The sequence below is a fragment of the Phoenix dactylifera genome, chromosome 8, assembly GCF_051530095.1.
Source record: "Phoenix dactylifera cultivar Ajwa chromosome 8, Ajwa_hap1_PhDact_Kaust_v1.1, whole genome shotgun sequence".
NCBI classification, from domain to species: domain Eukaryota; kingdom Viridiplantae; phylum Streptophyta; class Magnoliopsida; order Arecales; family Arecaceae; genus Phoenix; species Phoenix dactylifera.
This window is the reverse complement of record NC_143197.1, coordinates 2,069,389-2,091,975: the sequence shown is the minus strand read 5'-3', so window position 1 is coordinate 2,091,975 and position 22,587 is coordinate 2,069,389. Positions and strand designations below refer to the sequence as shown.

General features: G+C 39.7%; 3 protein-coding genes across 6 annotated transcripts; 1 reads left to right on the top strand and 2 right to left on the bottom strand.

Moving 5' to 3' along the window:
* Nucleotides 1-780: 780 nt before the first annotated feature.
* Nucleotides 781-7,407, bottom strand: LOC148702606 (ankyrin repeat-containing protein At5g02620-like). 4 transcript variants are annotated; one of them, XM_088702331.1, is made up of 5 exons: nt 7,129-7,282; nt 6,168-6,746; nt 5,491-5,573; nt 5,005-5,414; nt 781-2,196 (listed from the first exon to the last, which is right to left on the bottom strand). In XM_088702331.1, the coding sequence occupies exons 3-5, from the start codon at nt 5,513-5,515 to the stop codon at nt 1,330-1,332; spliced, it is 1,302 nt and encodes a 433-aa protein (XP_088558457.1). In that variant the 5' UTR covers nt 5,516-5,573; nt 6,168-6,746; nt 7,129-7,282; the 3' UTR covers nt 781-1,329. The 4 variants fall into 4 exon arrangements, with proteins under 4 accessions (XP_088558457.1, XP_088558458.1, XP_088558456.1 ...); XM_088702332.1 differs by having other exon boundaries at nt 6,855-7,147; XM_088702330.2 differs by lacking the exon at nt 5,491-5,573 and having other exon boundaries at nt 7,129-7,407.
* A 2,856-nt stretch (nt 7,408-10,263) lies between these two features.
* Nucleotides 10,264-15,378, bottom strand: LOC103710442 (ankyrin repeat-containing protein ITN1-like). The gene is made up of 4 exons (XM_039125143.2): nt 15,145-15,378; nt 14,436-15,056; nt 12,656-13,065; nt 10,264-11,281 (listed from the first exon to the last, which is right to left on the bottom strand). Exons 1-4 carry the CDS (start codon nt 15,158-15,160, stop codon nt 10,445-10,447), a joined length of 1,884 nt encoding a protein of 627 aa, XP_038981071.2. The 5' UTR covers nt 15,161-15,378; the 3' UTR covers nt 10,264-10,444.
* A 2,043-nt stretch (nt 15,379-17,421) lies between these two features.
* On the top strand, nt 17,422-22,022 carry LOC103710452 (putative pectate lyase 4). The gene is made up of 5 exons (XM_039124226.2): nt 17,422-17,999; nt 19,151-19,502; nt 20,357-20,567; nt 20,675-20,743; nt 21,593-22,022. The coding sequence occupies exons 1-5, from the start codon at nt 17,465-17,467 to the stop codon at nt 21,815-21,817; spliced, it is 1,392 nt and encodes a 463-aa protein (XP_038980154.2). The 5' UTR covers nt 17,422-17,464; the 3' UTR covers nt 21,818-22,022.
* The last annotated feature ends 565 nt before the right edge of the window (nt 22,023-22,587 follow it).

Here is a 22,587-nt window from a genome sequence, read left to right as displayed (position 1 = left end):
TCCATAGAAGTATAACTATGAGGTTGGGTCGCAAAAGGTCAGGCGCAAATTTGATAGCTTTGATTTTTTGCTTTCGCGGGATTATGCCAAATATTATCTTGAAAAAAACTACAGAGGGACAATGCATCATGGTAGCAATAGAATCTTGGCAGCAATGCTTGCCTTACATACTTGCTCATATAAGGGCAACATTACACAAGGAGCCATGTGAGAGGCTTGTTTCACACTGTAAGGGTATGCATGCTCATGTAAGGGAGGTATCGGAGGAGGAGCCAAGTGATGTGAATCACAAGATATTCCTAGGTATGGTAGGTTCGTTGTATGTTATAAGGGCCTGTTTGGCAAATGGCTATCAAATCCCACAGTAAGCTATGCAATGTGTAAAGAGACTTTCATCTATACTTGTATCCTTTATTATTTTATAAAATTAAGAAAAACTCCTATTAAATATTCAATCTTCCCTTCCTTCACAATGGTATCAATGTAAATAGGTATCTTTAATGAAGGTACCTATTGTGGCCTGGCCCTTTTACTTCCCTCACACACAGAGAGAGAGAGAGAAAGAGAGAGCAACTGAAAAATGCATTTATATCTAACATAAGTTCTACAGAAAATGGTTATTTTGATGTCCAAGCCATCCAATATGCTCTCTGCATGCATCGCACCTTATTGGTACAATTTTATATAAACAAGCATCATCTAAGAGAGACTACTTCAGTAGACCACATACTGGTTGTGAGGAAATTATGTAACACTAGGAGATAGCAATAAAAGATTAAGTTTGCAAAGTTATACTTACTTTTTATTAACATCTTCCTGCAGATACACAAAAAAGAAAGAAGAAAAAGTTGAAGTTGCCCCACCCCCTTCTATAAGCAACTCCATTTGATGATCTACATGGTTTATCATGATTTCCGCTTCTTCCAGAGGATATACTTCGACAAGTATTTGAAACAGAATCCACCAACTTATGGTTAGACAAAATCAGTATGGTGGCATGCAATCAATGTCAGAAAATTTTGGCCTTATCCAAGCATCAAAAGAGAGAGCTAAGTAGTTGTAATATTATGTAGGTCTACAAAGGACTTCTCAATTCTCATCATGTCCACCAACTCAGCCCCGCATATATAGGTTACTTCCTCACCTGTGCACTCCCAACAACATGTCAACTCGTTTAACATTCTTTCCCAGACTTGTACTTCCAGACCAAGCAAGCACTGCTGCCAGGGGAGGAACTTATAACAATTACATGGTTGATATACATTGTGGTATAAGAGATCCACCAGACAGCCATTGCAGGGTTGAAAAAAAACCCTGATCTTCTCGCTCTCAAATTGCATACATTTTCTTGTACTCATTGTTGAGCAATTCCCCATCTGACATGCCAGAGACAGAAAATGACCGCGACCTACTAAGTGATGACCGTCTGATGTTTCTCAGCTTCTTAGATTCAATGCGATGGGCAATCACCCAGTAGAGCATGGTGCCCAATGTTGTGGCTAATATGGTAGAGCCTATAATTGTCACTCCAATAGCCAACCACTTCTCATGGTTTCCCACTACAATGAAAGAAAGTGCAAGGAATGCAGCACTAATAAGCACACAGGCGAGCCACATTAGCTTGTTGATGATTGCCATCATTTGTTTCTTTGCTTTGCTCTCTATAACCACTATAGAAGTTTGTACCACCACGACAGCTAAAGATATGAAGAGGGCCACGGAGTCGAAGACGAAAAAGATTATGAAAGGTGTTTGGTGTGAGATGTTGGCTTCCCCTAAAGTGAGCCCAGGGGCAAGGTTTTCAGGATCTACAGACTGGCCGGGAACTGTGAAGATGGCTGCAAATGCTACAGTGGCAATGAGGACAGCGACAATAGTGTTGGAATTGATTGCATTGTTTAGGCCCTCTGCATGTAGCTTGTTCAGCCTCTTTGCAATCCCCTGCACACGTCTCCTGGTCTGGCGGGTGTGTTCAAGCTGCGAGTGGACCTCATGTTTTATGTCACTTACTTGTTGCTTTAGTTCACGGGCAGGATTTGGGGGTCCGATGGTCCTTGCACTTTGGACACCATGTGCGACTAATATGCAGGCAACATCTGAATTTCCCATCTTCTCAGCAGTGTCAAGTGCTGACTCTCCTGATTTATTGATAGCTTGGATATCGATTTCCTTGAGCTCAAGAAGCCTCTTTACAATCTACACAAAAGATTTTCTAATAAGTGAGTATATATTCTATAAAGTGGGTGAAATCGAGTACTTTCCTGGATGAAAAATATTTACAACAAAACCATGCAAGTCAGGGCAATTCAGAACATAAAAAATGAAATACAAAGAGGACATAAAATAACACAAGAATCAAAAAGAAAATACAGTAGCAGATTCGATATTAAGGAGGCTTACAAACACGATAGCCTGACCACCTTTTTCATCATAGGCTGATGCAGCATGCCAGAAAGGCAGAAACAACATGCTCATGCCCTATGTAATGTAGTGATAGCCATTATGACTTATCTAATCAGCCTCAAGGCTCTAATACTTATTTAATAAACTATAGTTGTAGAGGCAAGAATGTATAAAATCTTCTGATTCTGAATAAATGTTCTTTGTCATTTTGTTTCTAATACTAGCGAATGTGTTATCTCACTATCGTAGCTGTATTCAGGAAGTAGGTTTCTTAACTTTATAATGAAAGTAATGAGCAACAGGCAACCACTACCCATCATTCCTAATCTCAGTTCTTACTTTCGCAAGAAGCTTGCATGAGAAAATTGAAGGTTTAATCTATAAATATGATTATTCATGGGAACCCTGGACCAAATGATTCTTTTTTTCTCATTTCTTTTTTTCCTCTGAGAGAGAGAGAGAGAGAGAGGTTACATGGTCTTTGATCAGGTCCATAACTCTACTTTCGTATTGGAAAAGCATTTTCACTGCAGTACCAATCAGGCCTTCATTACTGTGGTAGTTATTTCCCATCACAACCCAGAATCAGAAAATTCTATTTAAACCCCAAAATACTCTGAACACCCTTCGTCCCAAGATTCAATCCTCACCTTTGATGTAACTGATTATATGTCAGCAACCAAAATGCTAACAATTTCATGTGCTGCAAACTGATGATGCAAAGACTGCAAGGGAAATTCCATAATGCATTCCCCATAAATATACCAAAATTGTGAGTGATTCCGAGATGGATGTTGTCTCTAAGCAGAAACTTAGAATTATCAGCTCTGCTGCTACTTCCTTTATATTCCCCACAGGCAGATTATGTTCTCATTCAGATATGATTATAACATGACATGAATATCTTTGACTCTTATAAGACATTAGAAAGTAGGGTTGCTGACTGCAGTTCTTTAATTATGTGCACAGAGAGGTCTGCCAAGAATTAGGTTCATTTTCCTAACCAAAAGAATTGAAAGAACCCATTGTGTCCAGCACCTCTCTCGCCTCATCACTGTCTTCTCCCATGAAAAAAATGATTCCTAGACCAGACATCAGTTCAAAACATGCCAAAGCAAACCACATTTTAAGCAGTATGCTTTTCATTTTAGTTGCACAACACAAGAGTTGGCATCTAGAAATCAACTTTAAAGTTTCCCGATCTACCCTTTCTTCTTTTTTCTTTTTATTTGTTTGGCAAAATGGTGGCAAATTTGCCTGCCCTACTAGTTCAATTATAGGACATATCACACTGCCATCCTGCAGGTTAGATAAACAATTTCGATCAAAATATCAGTACTCCAGATTAGAGAAATGAAGAATGGTCTTCTTTAAGAAACACTTCCTTCTGAGCTAAAAAGTCCCAAGGAAACTTCACAAGAATCAAAATATTGACCCAATAAAGCTTTCAATCCGTCAGGTTACTAACGGCAAAGTTGGATAGTCAGGATGTTTTGATCAGGAAATACCACCCACCTTTATCAAAAGTCCGAAAATCATACTCAAAATCAACACTGAGTACTCTCCTTACTCAATGCACTCACAAACAAAAAACAAATCACCATACATGTTTCTCAAGCCGAGCTGCATACATATGATGAATTTATCCACTTCCTGAATCAAGAAAATCTCAAACACATGAATTAATTCTACAAATATGAGAGGAAGGCTAATTCGCCCAAGTCTCTGGTTTAATATACTTCACCTACTTCACAATGATTGCAGTTTTTATGTTATTTACAAGTTTGCACTTTCTACCCTGGTATGGAATCCCACAATAACCTCCAAAATCTCATCCTAAAGAAGACTGACTAATGCTAATCAAGGAATAAATGTAAACATCCAGCCTAGGGAGCTCTCTTCTTCAAAGGATTTCAACGCTGTTTGACCTGTTCCTTTTCAATTACAGATCAAATTATAACTTTTGTTTGGGAATGGAGACAAGCTCTTGTAATCATTTAATTTTGCAAAATCATGCCATATTCCTGGAAAGGTTCCTATTTAGTATCCCTTAGACATTTGCTGCTGCTCCAATAATATTAGTCCATTTATTCTGGTAGTGTTAATTCTATTCTTGGTACATCATGATTCGAGATGAGCATTTTGATATGCTCTAGTGAGCCTTGTCTTTTAAACGAATATATTACTGTAACTCAGTTACAGTTGACAACATCTCCTTTCAATATATATGAGAGATGAGCAAAACAAAATGAAGGATACTATGGCCTATCTCCAATTACTTGCAAATATGGCAAAGGACATAATAGATATAGGCAGAGGAGCAAAGTTGATAATTAGTAGATTTAGATTTATCTGCAGTTTCCTCCAGAAATAACAGCTCATGGCTTGGCATTGGGATTAAGAAACAGATGACTTGGCAAGTGTTCATAAAACTCATACGGAAGCCATCAACATTCTTAAGTATTTCAAGATTCAGGTGATGAATATATTGACAATTGTGCATATTGATGAAGAATTGACCCCATAGATCACCAAAAGAAAGTAAAAGATAGAGAAAATATGACTTCACAAGAAACGATAAATGTGTCAAGAGCAATTCACCTGAATACGACCCTTCCTAGCTGCTATATGAAGGGCTGTGTTGCCCTTTGAGTCCACCAGGTTGACCAGAGTGGGTTCACACTTGAGAAGCTCCTCAACTAGGTCTAAGCTTGTTCCCTTGACTGCCATGTGAAGTGCAGTCTGTCCTTTCTTATCAATTCTGGTTGCAATTCCGGACTCTCTGTTTACAAGAGCTTTCACAACTTCCAAGTGCCCATTCCTTGCAGCAGAATGTAGAGCAGTTTTACCATTGCTCCTTGCAATTAGTGCCAGACTCCCATCAGCTTCCAATAGGAGATTCACCACCTCGATATGGCCTTGTGTTGCAGCAGTGTGTAATGCCGTGGTGTTTGATAAGTCCACAGTCATGGAGAGTTCTGGAAGAGCCATCAAAAGCTCCTTCATGACATCTAGCCAATGTAATTGCTTAGTTAGCCGAATGGTGATAAAACAAAAGCTCTATTTAATGAAGAGATAGATGGTAACATTTAATTGATATCACATATGCCATATTCTCCAACTTCACTGGCTGTACCCGTGGATGTGACCATGCAGTAAATTCATAACATCTGCAACATGTAATTTAACAGCTCAAAATTAAGAAAGCGACACCAACATATCAACACATTAAACATCTACCGGTGAAACCGGTTTCTCATGCTAACCTCTTTTTTGACCATCCATTCTTTACTAATCTTAAAATTTTTTATTATTTTTTCTCAAAAATACATTATTTGTTTAATCCTAGGACATGTACACACAACTTTGGTAAGATGGTCACTGTAAAGTGCAGATGAATGATCAATAATAGAAGGCAAAGAATTAGAAACAGAAACCAATGAGTAAACCAAGAGCAGACCACAGAGAAATAATGTTCAGATTTGAGATGATCATTCTATAAACCCAAAAGAAAAGAAATGAACTATTCAGATAATATTTTATGCAGATCAAGATAATCAGGGGAAAGAATCTGACATAAACCGCAATCTCCTGCATCCAGGTCATTGATGTTTTTGCATAGTAAACTTTTAGGAAAAATTAGGAAAATGGTATTGCACTTAGATTTCTGAAAAATTAACAACTGAACAGAATATGTAGAACTTTGCCATACCGATCAATGGCATTTAAGTTCGAAAGAAACATTTTTGAGACAGAGCTAATACCTACATCCCCTTGCTTGGCGGCTACATGCAGAGCATCATAACCATTCTTAGCCTTTATTCCAGCTGTGAGAACATCATGGTACTTGATCATTTCATTCACCACATCGACAAACCCATACTCGGCAGCAACAAAGAGAGCAGTTTCCCCTGCCTGATTCTGCTTGGTCAGCAACTCCGCCAACTCCTGCTCATCGGCTCCTGAAATGATCTCCTTCACCACAGCTAAATTCCCTGCCCTTGCAGCTGAATGCAGTGGAGTGTCGTCCCGTTTCCCGGTGAGCTGCTTCGTCATCTTCTTCCGGCGGAAGCTCTGCTGCCGGACCGGCGATTCCATGATTTCCATCTTTCCAGGCAATCCCGCCTTACCGGGCGATTCCATCCTTCAGCTTTTTATGTATGGAACCACCTCCTAAGCTAAAATCTCCTTTTTGGAGCAAAAACCCAAAACTAGAGACGATCGCTGGAAGACACTATCCGGGTCGCCATGATCGGAAACCTCAAAACTCAAAATGACCAGATGAATCATATGAATCTACCGAAAAATCCCTCCCGGAAATCGGATTTCCACATCATCCAACCCTGCATCCAAAAGCAGCAGGAAGATTAACAAATGAGCCCCATTTTGGGCAGAATTAACAATTGGCTGTTGTGGCCTTCAGTTGATAACATAACAAGATGATCACCCACATGGCCTCAACACTTTCCCCATAATCTACCCACAAACTCCACACCTCCCTCCAGCTCCGATCTTTTGTTGTTTAACAAAAAAAAAAAAGAACAAAACGACATGGAGAAAAAAAAAAACATTTTTGGATTGGATCAACACGTGGGTTTGGGTGCGTAACTTTTGGAGAGAATCTAAAGCAAGATAATAAATGGAGGAAAGATTAATAAGAGAACAAAGAAGAAGAAAGAGAGAAGATCATTAAGGCTCACATGGGGAAGAAGAGAAAGCACATACCTACACTGGTTCCCCTGCCGTTTGGAAATGAGCCCCTGCCTCCATTTCATTTAGGAAGCCCTGAGACGAGGGAACCAGCCATCCTCTCCAAGGGGGGAGGCCTTCGATCAAATGAGGAGCAGAGGAACCATTTAAATCCTTAGAAAACAGGGACACAGCCATCTGCTTATTTTATCAATTAAATAACAGATATAATAAACGTCTTTGATTAAGTCCATAAAGCAGGTGATTTTGGCGTCGGATTAGAAGAAGGAAAAGCATTAAGGAGCAGCAAATCATTGTCTTTTTAAATAAACATACCGATTAAGATAATCGAATGGCGAGGTAGTGGTTAGTTTTTTTTTTTTTTTTTTTTTGCATGAGAATTACCGGATTTGACGAGAGCGAAAACGACCCAATCGGAGAAGGCCATTGACCGTTGACGAGGGAAGGCCGGTGGGCCCCGCGAGAACACGGCCTGAAGGGAGCCGAGTTCTATTTTTCGCGTGTCGCGCTTATCCATTCAAATCGAGCAAGGTGAATATCTTATCCGTTCGACACCTCAGTCCGGAGGCTGAGATGCCGACAGCAAAGCCTGTTTAGGTTATTCCGACCGCATGTTGCAGATTAGTAAAGCACTGCTTGAGAGAAATTCAGCTATGATTATTAACTAGATCCAGCAAATTATTGGTGGTATAGGCGAGAGTCATCATCTAATCTATAACATTTGAGCCATGGTTTCTGACGCGGTGATCTTCCAGGCTCATATATAGCCAACCGCTTCGAAGATATTTTTTGGGTTGGAGAGAGATATATATTGTGCACGCTAGAATATGTTGTATTTTAATTTTTTTTAGATGTATTCATATTGTATGAACCATCTATTATATATATATATATATATATATATATATATATATAACTTATCCAAGCCATATTCTTAAGAGAAAAAAAAGGTTTATGGCAAAAACTAATTTGATGTTAAGATCTCACAATTGTTTTTAATAATGACATTATACTGGATATTATATTATTGTCATTAAACCTCCAAAGGTTAACAATACGACAATACGATCGACATAGTGCGCCTCACGCGCTCAAATGGATTAGATCTTAACGAGTTAGCGGCAATAAACGCTTCCGCGAGAATCCCGTGTTAGATTACTGAAGCACAAAAATAGAGTCTTACCGTTATATTTTCATGCATTAAGAAATCTGCGTGCGGCGTGCTGACGAGTACATTGTAAGTTTGCAACCTTCTGGAAAGCCCAGAGATGGTGTTGACTTGTCAACCGTGTAGATGCAGGAGCGTTGACCGTTATCCATTTGGATGTTAGTGGTTTCGTTTCATCTCAGATCACATCAATGTAGAAAGAAAACTATGGATTTGAAGTTTACTTGAATATTTTTCCGCTCTTGATGCCAATTCCAACTCCCAAGCAGCTGCGTTCACACGCAGCGGAATTGCTAGTGGAAGCGTGCTCGAGGCTACGACTTTTTTGGTAGGGTTGTTGACAAAAGAAACCAAACGCTTCGAACGAAAATCATGCCAAAGAAAGAGGAAGATATAGACGGCAAAAGGAATCCAATTACTCAGCCATTCATTACCGGAGAGGACCAAAAGAAGGTCAAACTCAAACAGTGCCAGATGCAATATAAGATATGCTTTGTTAAAGTTTTCTTTAAGCTTACACTGAAGAAACCTAAAAGCAAAAATATCAGGATGTAAAGAATATAGAAGGGATATTGATTGATCATCTTCACTTTTGGGAGTGAGATTTTGATGCAGCTACAGTTTCAATTTAACTGTAACAACACATTTTAAGATTGAGTGCAACTCGAATTCAAGAAAATGGTCCCCATTGATACAATATTATGGTCGAGCACGTAACCTAATGAAGTCTAAAATAGTGGAAAAGGCTTTACAGCAATAAAAAAAAAGTAGAAAATGCGAATTAGATGAGTGAAGAAAGATCGTTGGATCCAAAGATTAATTTATGGTAGTTGGTGAAAACTTGTGATGATATTATCAAAGATTAACTCCAGAGTTTTCTCGTGCTTGAGTTGCATTTACAAAACACTCTTGCATAAATATATGATATTCGAAGCACCACCAGATTAAGTACAGGGCAAGATTTTGCAACTCAACCTACCTAAAGTTCAGAGATTAAAGTATTGATATGAAAATGACAGGATTCCTTTCCTTCGTGTGAACCCACCATCGGACCACCCACCTCACAGATCCTCAAAAACACTCTGAACTTTGTCATTCATCCATATGCACCGATCTCAAAGTGACTAGTAAATGATTCAACAATGGAGTCGCATGAAGAAAGATGGATCCTTCTTTTTGCACGAAAGATACAACTCCGATCCACCCCAAGATGATCATACAGTTACGTAGAAGGCTCTGCATGAAGACCTAGTCTGCGGCAGTCAATCTTAAGGGTATAATGTAGGCATTGTCTTGAATGGTTGGACATCAGTTCATTACCTCTGAATGGCCTCCAGGGAAGACAAAAGCATTGGGAACGCCTCCCATACTACAGCTTCTTTGTAATACAAGAATCCTCTTGTGATGTTTCCACAATAGCCCAATTCCCTGGGGGCTTGATGTGTTTCTAGCAACGTAAATTTAAAAAATAAGAATTGAATTATTATTTGGCAAAATCAAATTTAAGAACAGAAAAAGATCATCTGTGTCCCTACTGATGAATGCAGCAAGCTGCAAAGAAATGATCTATTGATAAATGATAAGGGAATGTGGTGTGGAACAATTAGAATGAAATTTCTATCTGCTTTCATTTTGAAAACCACTGTACAACCGAACCTACCATCCATCAAGCTCTATCTTAACGATTTTCACGTCTCACAATGATTGGTTCCGCATAGAAATCGTCGGAATAGGATCATATCATGTCAGGTACATCAAGAACGTAAACAGATAGGCAAGCAAGATCGTAAATCGCCCAGGTGGTGTTAATCCCAACAAGAGAGTCGACCGGATCTCCCTGTCAAGTACAAGCATGGCAAACAATTGCTTCCCATCCGGCACAGACCTGCAACCTCAGCTGAAACCACCAATAGATCCCATCTCATAGTAAGATGAACCTATAAACATCCATCAACTTAATTCTAAAGCCCGATAACAATAGCTGTCTTAATAGATTGTGATAGATATCATTTTAATGTAATTAGATACAATAAATATCATGATTTTTCTGATAAAAGGATGGCCACCCACTGGTTGTATAATATACACATATGGAGGAGCTGCAGAGACATATGGCATCCAAATAGCAAGGCCTAGGACAGATGAGGATCACAAACCTTCCCTTCAAATAGCATAAATTCGATCAACCTCAGATCCAGAAAAATCAGAATTATGATGCCATGAGTTTGAGCCACTCCTCCTTGATGATTTCTCTCTTCTCCTGATAGATCGGGTGCGCTTCGACTTCACTACGTAGTAAGTCATGGTCCCCAGAACTCCAGCCATTATCACCCCACCAATTAGTGTAACCAGGATAGCCGCCCACCGGACATGCCGACCCAGCACAATGTATGAGGAGGCGATGAATGCAACAGTAGTGCACACAGAGGCCAGCCACATCAACTTGTTAATCACCCCCACGACCCGTCTCTCTGCTTTTGTTTCTCCCCTAACAAGCGTTATCTGCACCACCACCACAGCCAAGGATGTGAAAAGGGCAATAGCATTGAAAATGAAAAATACTTTGAACGATGGATCGTCGACAACTATTGCCACTCCATCTTCGTCTCCAGTTCCACCAGGCACTGTGAAGATGGCAGCAAATGCCACCGTGGCAAAGAGCACGGCGACCACCGTCACGGAGTTGGTCGCATTGTTAATGCCTGCCCTATGGAGTTTCATGAGCTCCTTGGCAATCCCATGGACGTTCTTGCTGGTTTTTCTGGTCTGCTCTAGCTGTGTGTGAACATCTTTCTTGATCTCAGTTACAGTCTTCCGCAGCTCATCTCGAGGCTGATTTAAATCGTTGGCCCTGACAGCACCATAGCGAGATAAGCGCTCCTTGATTTCAGCAGACTCTTCAGAGAGAGGTAGGCCTTCCGCTATGTCAAAAGCTGTTTTGTGGTCTCTCGTCAGGGCATTTACATGGGTGTCAGGGAGAAGTAACAGAACATCAACTATCTGCAAGAATAGACGTATGAATCTAAATTTCGGAGCAGAACAAGAAACGCAAATTCCTTATTGCTTGATACTATTGATCTCATCATGCAAGATAGTAGTGCACCTATATTCTTAGGTTATAGCAAAATGAAAAAATATAAAGCGGATAATATTCAATATCCCTTGGTTTCACACATATATGGACTCAGGAATTGCACTAACATAATAGATAATAATCTTCAGCATGATTAAGTTATTGGTTTACAGTAGATTAAACTACAAAATGTTAATAAACCAAAAATTTGCATAACCAAGAGGGTCAATTTCACCAGTGAACATATTTAGAGAAAATTTCTTAAAGAATTGCATTTTCCAGCAAATCTTATGCTGCCAGGGGTGGAAACAATTCAGGATTACGGGCTAAATTTCACATAATTTCAAGGTAACCGACCACAAAATTCCAATTCAACATATGAGCAGCATAGCAGAATTTCAAGATTGTAAGTGTTGTCCGTTCCATGACCAAGTAAATTTGCAAAAACATATGCGCATTTGTTCCAAGTAGCAACAAATATAAGCAAACAGTGATGAGAATAAAGCAGATGAGAACCAAAGTAACTTGCCCATAATGATCATATTCACAGCCCTTCCTAAAGATAATGAAAGGGATTAAAATAAATAAATAAATAAATTTCTTGGCCCTTGATTTCTTTTTCATTATTATCATAAGATGGGTGATCCATTCTGAATCTACTTCCACCATGTTAAAACAACTTAATCTATAAAGGACTGAAGCCTCAAAATGAGATGATATAATTGATAGCTCTAATCATGATGCCCGGAAGTAGATTATACAAGACAGATCATAGACACTCACCAAATGGCATGAGTGGGCCAAGAGAAATTCACTACCATCTGCTTGGTCTGGTGTATTCTTAGTTATACAACTAGCAGATATAGGAAGAAACTGAAATGCTTTATAGAAATTAATGAATATCAAAACAGGAAAACTCTGGACTTATTTGATTAAAAGATCTTTATTTATAAAAAATGGGGAAAGAAAAGGGAGAAATGCTGTCAAAACGAAACTGCTCCATCATCCAATTAATCAATCATTGCATCTAATTTGACAACAGAGCGTTATCCTATGTTTCAAACTAAGTAATGTTCACCAGTCTGCAAAATAACTCACAAAAAGTATAAAACATACTCCGAAGTCTCCAGTTTCAGCCTATTTTAAAGATGTCAACACTTAAAACAAAATGCAGACGGAGAAAATATAGAGACGTTGTTAATGTCTAAGCATCAACATGTAGGAAACTTGAATGCAGCTAATCTCGGAATATGCATTTAAAGTTAGAGCAACATGACCACAAAAGCATCATAAAGCAGCACCTCTGCCCTCTTCTTTCTTGTAGCAACATGCAATGCTGTGTTCCCAGCTCTATCTGGTAGCATCACGATAGCTGGATCAGCATCTACAAGGGCTTGGACAACTGCGGTACTTGTTCCCTTCACTGCCATCTGCAAAGCAGTTTGCCCCTTCCTATCAGTCCTTCTGGCAAGCTGTGGATCCTTTTCTAGCAATGCTTTTACAATTTCAACATGCCCTTGCCGGGCAGCAAAGTGCAGGGCATTTTTCCCATTGGTTTTTGACAGCTCAATTAAGCTAGCATCATGTGCTAGCAACAGATTCACTATTTCAGTATGACCTCTTGTTGCCGCAGATATAAGGGGAGTTGCATTTGAAGGGCCAAATGTTCTGCAAAGGGTTGGGTCATGGTCCAAAAGTACCTGGACAATAGCTGCAGATAACTAGTTAGCAAGAGATGTGCTATGCAAAGACAAAGAAATAGAGGATAGATATGGGGATGGAGGGTGGACCTTAAAAAAGAACAAAAAATAGAGGAGAGAAGAGGGAAGGGAGGCTGCTTAAACAATAATTTAACAATTACAAATAAGCAGAGCATTTAATTTTTTTTCTAAACTTAGTCAATCACCAAAAGCATGAATTCCTACATGCATTTAATTTCTGCATTTATGCCTACACCATCAATGGCAACAACTAACACATAAATAAAATCTTCAGGTGGATAACATCCAGGTTTAGAGTTGAAGACTTGTCAGCTAACACATTCAGCATAATATTTGGTCCACAGTACTGGAAGCACAGGATTAAACAAAAGAACATGAGAAACATAAGAGTTCTTGACACGGAGTTTCCTAACCTTTTAACAATCTGACAGCAACCATTCAGAATTTCAGACCACTTGGGACCAATAATAAATAGAGTGAAATCGTTCATGGAGGAGAGAAATGGAAGAAGGTTACCTGGTCTGAGCCAGGTTTAACTTAAAGTTGATTTATAAGATCAGCTAAAGGCAAAACCAAAAATTTGTAGATTATAAAACCACTAGATGTCTTATAAGATCATACATACCGCCTGCCACTTACATATAAACCACTAGATGTCTTTTATTCTCATGAATATCATCAACAGACACATAACTCGAGATGACTGCATAAAGGTATAAATTGTCACAAAATCATACATCAAGTAGATTATAAAAATTCTTAACAAAAACTTATTGATAAAAGTAATTAGTGGTTGCCTGCAGCTTTCACTAACAGAAGTACAAAACCCTCCCATCTTTCAACTTCTAAACCAAAATTCACAATTCAATTTCAACATGAACCTATTCTTAGATTTTAAGACCAAGCAAGTGACAGTAAATTCATTTGCGATGGAAAGGTAAAAAAGCATGCAAGTTAAATTTCTTATTAATATGATAGATCAAGTACGTCCAAGCTCCACATCCAGTGGAGAAAGAGGGATAGATCCGAAAATGTTATAAATAAGTACAAAGAGATGCAGGTAGACACTCAATTTCGAAATTTTAAGATAACTCTAACATACTGATTAAGAGATAGATTAACATCTTTCTAGTGTTTCTAATCAGTCTCAAATCCTACTTAATTTCAGTTTCTTCCTCCTAAGGTCGGGTACCCAGGTTGAAACATAGGTCGTATGGCAAAAATCTCAACTTGGTATCGCAACTCTCAAGTGTCTCCTTATAGATGTGATTCATTGTGACTTGTGAAACTTATAAGCCATAGCTTCAGACCAGCATAATAAATAAGAAATGGAATCAAAGAAACTCTAAGCTCCACTCACCTAGGTGCCCTTCTCTTACAGCGATATGAAGAGCATCATAACCTGACCTGTTCTTCCTCACAAGACTCTCCCGATCAGTGTACTTAAGCAGCTCGATGACCACATCAAGAAACCCCTTCACCGCAGCTATAAACAAAGCCGTCTCGTCCACGTCGTTGATATCATTTACCACCGCCGAGCGCATCTCCGCCACCCCCACATCGAATTCCGCCCCGACGGCCGTCCCTATCATCAGCTCATCGATCTGGCTGAGGATCTGCCTCACGGCCGCCAGGTCCCCTCGCTGTGCTGCCAAGTGGAGCTCGGTGTCGTTGTGGCGCCCGGTCACCTGCTTCACATACTTCTTTTTCCCGGCCTGTTCCATCTTTTTCCCCGAGTTTGAGAGCACCAGAGACGGCGACGCCGGCTCCATCCGCTTCCCGGAATTGGAAAGCACGAGAACCGGGGCAGCGGGCGACGCCAAGGGCGACGGCGGCGACCCCTGGTCCATCCCCTTCTCGGAGTTGGAGAAGACCAAAGCCGGGGAGCACGCCGCCCGCGGCGACGACGGCGGGAGCGGCGAGCTGGGGCTCCGGCCAGGGCTGGTGTTCGCCGGTCCGATCTCCGGATCCCTCTCTCCTCCTCCATCGAAATCAAAGCAAAAAAAACCATCAAAATTGGATCGAAAATTCGGAAATTTACCCCTATAAATAGTGGGGAGAGGGGCTACCGTTCTCCATCGCCATCCTCCTTCCCGACCGGATGAAACCCTAGACGCAAATCTCCCTCGCTAGGGCATCGAAGCCACGGTTCTTCGAGAGCAAGTAGGACATGGCCAAAGAGAAGAAGAGAGAAGGAAGCGAGGGGAAAACCCACACCAACAAAAAATCTTTCGTCTCCGGTTCTCCCGTGGGAAATTCGCATGAGACGACAAACTACTTGCAATGTGCTTTCGCGTGGCTGCAAGTGGATCGTGTCAGGTCCGGGTCCAGTTTGACTTGGAGTCGACTCCACTGGACTTCGTTTTCAACCCGGATGGAACCTAGCTCGGCATTGGTTTCGAATACGTCGGGTCTTAGTTTTGGGTCCATATTTCCGGATTCTTGGACACAATTTTACCGGGTCGATGACCGTCTTCTTTGGGACGGTGGTAGCCTGCGTTTTTTTTGGACTGCGAGCTCCTTAAGTATTGAGAAGAACGTTACATATTTTCATTTATATTGCTTGCATTCATATCTATTTTACCCTGCCTTCAATTTTTTTTGTAATTGATTAAGTGATAAATTTATGATTCTAAGGGGCAATGCTTGCACTTCTAGTTCTCCATCAATGGTGAAATTGCCTTTTCTTTGTGTTTATGATGTCAGCCTGCCTCAAAGTGGACTCAAACTACAGTTATACCACATCAGTTATACCATTCATAATCTTTTTTCTTCTTCTTCTTTTGGAACAAAGTTTGATTACTGCGTCATTGCCCACCTCAAACTATAGTGGATTGTTTGAGAATAAATAGCAAGGAGCAATGAATAAGTAATGAAATTATTTCCCAAGTTAGTGTTATCGAGTAAAAATTTATTATTCTATTTACTTATAAAAACTCAGTTAATATAAATACACGATTTAAGTCATGTAAAATGTGAGTATGTTAAATAATGACCATTACTTTGTGTTTCTTGTACTTGCGCAACATGACATACATCTATGGATGGAACTTGGCCATGCTCGTGATTCATGATAACACTCGGGCTTTAGTGACCCCCAATTTCTTCTATCAAGTTTGTGATACCTTTAAAATCTTCTAGTTATATTAGTTCTGCCTCCTTCCTTTATGTCATCTTATTTCTCTTGCTGCTGGAGATAGTGCTCATGCCAGGCTGACATGAGGTATTGTTGTACTAAAAAAAAAATAGCAAATGAAGTTTTGCTTAAAAAATGCTTCATTGTTATAGAAGTACCCCACTTGTTTGTTCTTGGACTACCTTAAATAAAAAAACGATGGCCGTGTGTTTCGATTAAAATCACTTCTGATCGCTTCCTAGTTTTTCATTACTATGTCACATATTGTGGCAATCACTCCTGATTTTTGCCTCTAAGAAACTTTTATAGGGGTTAGCACATCAACCAGAAACAAAAGGACTGGTGTTGTGTCTCTCTTTTTCAGAAGGCTTCAAGCATGCCATATTGGCATCACGGTATCAAAGTCACTTGCAGAATAATTCCATTTAGCCATAGTATAAATGTACTATTTAGGGAAGGCTGTTCATGGGTTCCATTATATTAGCAAGCCTGAGGCTTTCTTGATGTTAGTCACACTCTTTGTTGCAAGAGAGGAATTTAATTTAATTTAAACCAACCCACCTGACGTGTGGGGCCCGCAATGCCTATTAATTTGATTCAAGTCATATTAAGCCACATATTTAATAATAATATGGCTCCGATTCCCCGTAGCTTAGTGTGCCAACAAAACAATAATGTGTCCAGCAAAATCAACGACCTATCAAATTTTCAAATAACTATCGTGATCGATTACGCCTTGGCGTGGCTTTTATACGTTCGAAAAGAAATATTGTGACGAACGAGCAAATAAAAAAAACATTTAATTACAGCGTACCTAAAAAGAAATCGTACCATTCTATTTGTGCAGATTCGTATCCTCTTCTCTATAAGTATAATATTTCTAGATATGGAAAAAAATTCGAACACCATTTTCGTGTACTTTTATCTCTTTTGTTTTCTTTCAAAATTTGTCTGACTTAAACATCAGAACATCTCTAGTCGAACACGTTTTAACGGCTCCCGATCATCTTCTGTGGTTGCAGAACATATCCAACACTATACTATGCTCCTCCAGCGCAACCGAGCAGATCAACACATTCACCTATCAAGTCAAATTTTGAACAATAATAAATAAAATAATTAAATTTAAATTTTTGATTTTATTTAATAAATAAATAAAATTTTGATTGATAGATTTTTTTATATATCTTATATTTTATCCATATGATCTGACCTGATTCCTTTCTCTACCAACTACCTAGAAACCCATTGATATGCCTGCAATTCTCATTCCCAGCAGCGGCTTGTTGTTGCCGACCCAACTAAAATCCTGGGTCTTGGAGACACGGTCAATTCTCGTCGGACCACACTTTCGGGTTACCCAAGCCCCGCTAAGATCGAAGTTTCCGCCGCTACTTCCGTTGCCGGATCTCTCGGGGTCGGAGTTGGCCGACGCTTGGTTTTTTCGTCGAATGGGAGGCCGGTGCTCGTTGAGACGTCGCGAACATCGTCGTCACGGCTCTCCCGCTTCTTCCCCGGCAGTTGGACCCGTTACGAGTCTCCCGCTGCCAAATTTCCCTCCACCTCGTCCCCCTCCTTCTTCCCTCCCCCCAGCTCCCGACCTGGCGGCGGTCCCCTCCAACGACGGCAGCGGCAGCGGGACCTCGGCGAAAAGGGAGACGATGGCGGCTCTGCCGTACGCCCACGTCGACGGGAGCCTGCGAGCGCTCGCCGGGCAGGCCGAGGGCTTCGGCCACCACGCCATCGGAGGCCTCAATGGACCCGTCTTTCACGTCACATCCTTGGCTGGTATGGCTTCTTCTATAATTAGGGGTAGGGTTAGGACTCTCGGATCTCTAATGCTATCAATGAGGCATTTTCTATCTCTCCTTTTATTCTCGATTTCAATTTGAGTCTAGATTAAGTTTTTATTGTGTTTTGATTTGTTTACTTAGCTGGGTAACATTCTAACAAGAAAATCGTGGATTTGCGATAAAGAAAATATTGAGCCTAAATATTGTATCAATATTTAGACACCATCATTCATAATCACAACGTTTTCAAATATCGAATTGAGCATAAACTTGAGCGGTGGGAGAAGCGTTGAGGCCTGAGACTTCATCGTGATTCTTTTCTTCGGCACAAAGATACCTTCTTGAAATGCTCTTTTCATTTATTAGCTTCCAGAGTGTGATTCCAAGAAAAGGCTTCTTGTTTGCAAGCCTTCTCAGAATGTGGCGCAAGGTAGTCTCATTTAGTATGGGTCTTTGTTACGAATCATGGCAGATGGCCAGACCTTAGGGTCCTTTGCAGAATAAGATTATAAATCCCCATGGTTCGGGACTTCTGAGATACAAATTTCATTAAAGCTTGTAATTTTGCTGAGTGTACTTTGTGGCTTGAGTTTGTTTGTAACAACATGGTGTGTTAAGTTTGGTAGTTGCCTTAATTCTGTTAATGATCAATAGCTGGGACTTGACCTCTTAATCTACTCAAGTATTTACCAGATCATGACATGTGGTCATCTGTATCGCTCACATCTAGAACCATCTTATCCTGCTTTCAGTCTTGTAGCATTTAATTGATAAATTCCTGAGTCTATGACCTTTCTCATGCTTTTGATTCTCGGGCCAATGCTGAAATTCTTTTGATCTTGTGCTTGGAATGTTTGTGTGCCTAAGAATTTATCCTATCTGTTTACCTTCTTAGTATAGAAACCTCATGGTAGATAGACGTTGCATTAAAAAATAATAGCTGTTCTAACCTCTGGGTTGCTCAGTTACACTAAACTGCATGCGGACATGCGTCTCGGTTATAACAAATCAGTTATATCATAATATTATTTTCTAGAATAGATACATCACCCATGGCTTATCTTTTATACATATTTGTTTTCTTCTGCTTTGGCTGTCCTCAGTTTATCATCCCATGCTAAATGCCCTCCATTTCTATTTCTATAGATGATGGATATGGTTCGCTTCGTGATGCATGCCGTAGAAAAGAACCCTTGTGGATTGTTTTCGAAGTTTCAGGAATCATCCAACTTTCATCGTACTTGAGGGTATCATCCTATAAGACAATTGATGGTCGAGGACAGAGGGTTAAGTTAGCAGGCAAAGGCTTACAACTGAAAGAGTGTGAACATGTGATAATATGCAATCTGGAGTTTGAAGGTGGTCGAGGACATGATGTTGATGGTATTCAGATAAAGCCCAAATCAAGACATATCTGGATAGACCGTTGCAGTCTGCGTGATTATGATGATGGACTAATTGATATCACCCGTGAAAGTACTGATATTACAGTGTCAAGGTAAGGAGATGCAACTCAGATCTTACTGCAGGAATCTGCACCAGCCTTTATATTATGTTATGTACCTCTGTAGTTCAACTTGCATAGATTAGTTCACTATTAACTTATATGATTACTTTACCTTGATCTCATCTCTTTGCATTCTTTTGGTATAATTTTTTTCATTTTTGTATCCATAGTATAGTGAGAATCACAAATCAGCTTTAGTTATCATTACTTGGATAAAGTGATCTTCACACTTAATGAATAGGCTAAACTTGATGCCACTTTGTACCCATCTTTTTCTAAAATATGATGGTTCTTGATGAGATGGGTGACAGGCATCTGCCTTGCTTGTATTTATTACTCAAAGTATGTTTCGCCTAAGCAAGGCATGCAGAAGAAATATCATGCTGAGCTGTTCTTTACCTTGATAAAGATTCTTTATTTTTGGATTGTTATCATGCTCGATCTTCTAAATTATTTGGAATATGAGGTTGGAGGGGCAACAAAAAGGACAGGTGCATCAATTGGAAGCATAACATTACAAAACTGCTTAGAAACAAGAATTACTGTGCTTGTTAGTTATAGGGAAAATAATGCAGATTTGGTGACAAAGGGACTCCACATGAATACTCTTGAGAGGGCATAGAGAGAAATAGCTACCTACCGTTCATAATATGCTACTCTGAATGAAACTTATTTTGCTCGTTACTTTTATTTTTTTTTCTAGCTGCTCTTTCATGTTATTTGCAGCAGCATTCAAAAGATCATGTTGGATACTGTTAGTATTTGTGATAAGGTATTCCTTCAGTCTACCATAATGTAGGGTCAAGGTTCCTGCATTCATGATCTGTATATTATTCTTCAAGCAGATGCCACTTCTCGATGCATGATAAGACAATGCTTATTGGAGCAGATAGTAGCCACATCACTGATAGATGTATACGGGTGACAATTCATCATTGTTTTTTTGATGGGACAAGACAGCGGCATCCTCGAGTTAGATTTGGCAAAGTTCACCTTTACAACAACTATATAAGAAATTGGGGCATATATGCTGTTTGCGCCGGTGTTGAAGCACAGGTCCTTCTGAGTCTAAAATATGAAGTTTCTTGTTTATACAAATTTCTGAAATTCTGATTTTCTTTTATAGATCTGATATATTGTCTTTGCTTGCGTTTCTGTTCCAGATTGTCTCTCAATGCAATATATATGAAGCAGGACAGAAGAAGGTGGTTTTTAAATACATGCCTGAGAAGGTATATTTTCTGTTTAAATAGAGTTAGAACATGTTTTTTGCAATGTTTCTTCATTTGAAACGGTCTAAACCAACCAATATCACAAGATGTTTTATTTAAATTTGTATTTTGTGAGTTAGATGAGACCAGGAGGGATGATGTTAGATTGAAGCCAGAAGTGGGTCACTAAAATAAGTATGGATGCTTATTTTTATTAAAACCTTGGTACCAAGGATCTAACTTTTAGCTCCAAGGTCGCATGCTCACATTGTCTAGTCTTAGGACTCCCATGGGTTAGAGCTCCTGTAAAACCTTGTAGGGTTGAGATCAATGACTAGTCTAGCTATGCAATATCTGTTCCTGATGTTCAGACAGGTAGGAATGAGTTGGTGGGATATCTTGGGTTGCTTATCTGATTCTGTATATAAATCTTTATAAAGGAAGTCCTTTGGTCTTTTTCCTATATTGACTGGGTTAAGAGGAAAAGATTATTGTTCGGGGAGTTATTGTTCAAATTTACCTGACAGATGCTACATATTCTCTTAATTGTTTGGCGGAACCTTTCAGGATTGCATCTCTTAAACGACATTTATTGAGCTTGGCATGCATTCATTTGTCTGTCATCTCATTTGAAAAACACCAGAAGTATACCGTTTCATGATGTGTGGATCACCGTAATTTGAGATGCTTGCATATTGTGCTAATGCATGAATCGTCCCAGTTATATTTTTAAGCTGTGACAGACTTATGAACCGGTCGGGAGCTGCCTACTTATAAATCACAAGAAAAGAAAAGTTCCTAAGAAATCTAGTACAGTAAAAATCATGAAATTAGGCTTTCGAATGTGGATTCTGGTTGTTGTTGGTGCAGGCAGCAGATAGAGAAGAGATATCATCAGGATGGATAAGGTCTGAAGGTGACCTATTTCTGAATGGCGCCCAGCCTTGTTTATTACAAGGTGCTGGTGTGGAATGTGTTTTCAGGGCCCATGAGCATTACCCAGCTTGGACAATGGAACCTGCATCACCGGCTCTGAAAGAGGTTCTCCAGTTGTGTACAGGATGGCAGGCCATACCAAGGTCACCAGGGTGTTAGTACTGTGTCTGTGTGAGGTACCTGCGTCTAAAACAGCTATCATAGATATACGGCTCCATGTGTTATCATGTATACGAGTAGAAGCCCTTTAGTTTAGTTTATTTATTCGTTCAGCTTGTGTTTATTTGTTTGTTTGTCGAATATTAAATTGTGCCTATGTGGCCGAATGTGATCTTTGGTAAGCCATCCTTTTAACTTTGTTGAATCTGTTAGCTTTTAAATTCATGCATCTCCTTAAACTACCGTTCCTTTTAATTTTTTTTTACTTTTGAATTTCACCTTGTAGCATCTGTATTTTTATGTCATCTTGTCCAGGTCTATTTTGCTATTTCTATAGGATTGAGCTGAAAATTTTATAAAATTCGTGGATTGAAATTAGGGGTAGCAATCGGGTCAGGTCGGGTCATAAACGGGTCAGATCACATGCAGGTCGGGTCAGAAAATCATAAACCTGAATCCGACCTGTTTATTAAACAGGTCAGAAATTACAATCTGAACCTGATCTGTTTATTAAACAGGTAACCCGACCCGACCCGTTTAACCTGTTTAATAAACAGGTAATCTGTTTACCCAACCCGACCTGTTTAACCTGTTTGCCCAACCTGACCCGTTTAACCTGTTTAGATCTGTTTAACCTGCTCAACCCAACCTGTTTAACCTGCCCAACCCGACCTATTTAGACCTGTTTAACCCGTTTAGACCTATTTAACCTGTTTAATCCGTTTAACCTGTTTAGACCTGTTTAACCTGCCCAACAGTTAAACGGGTTA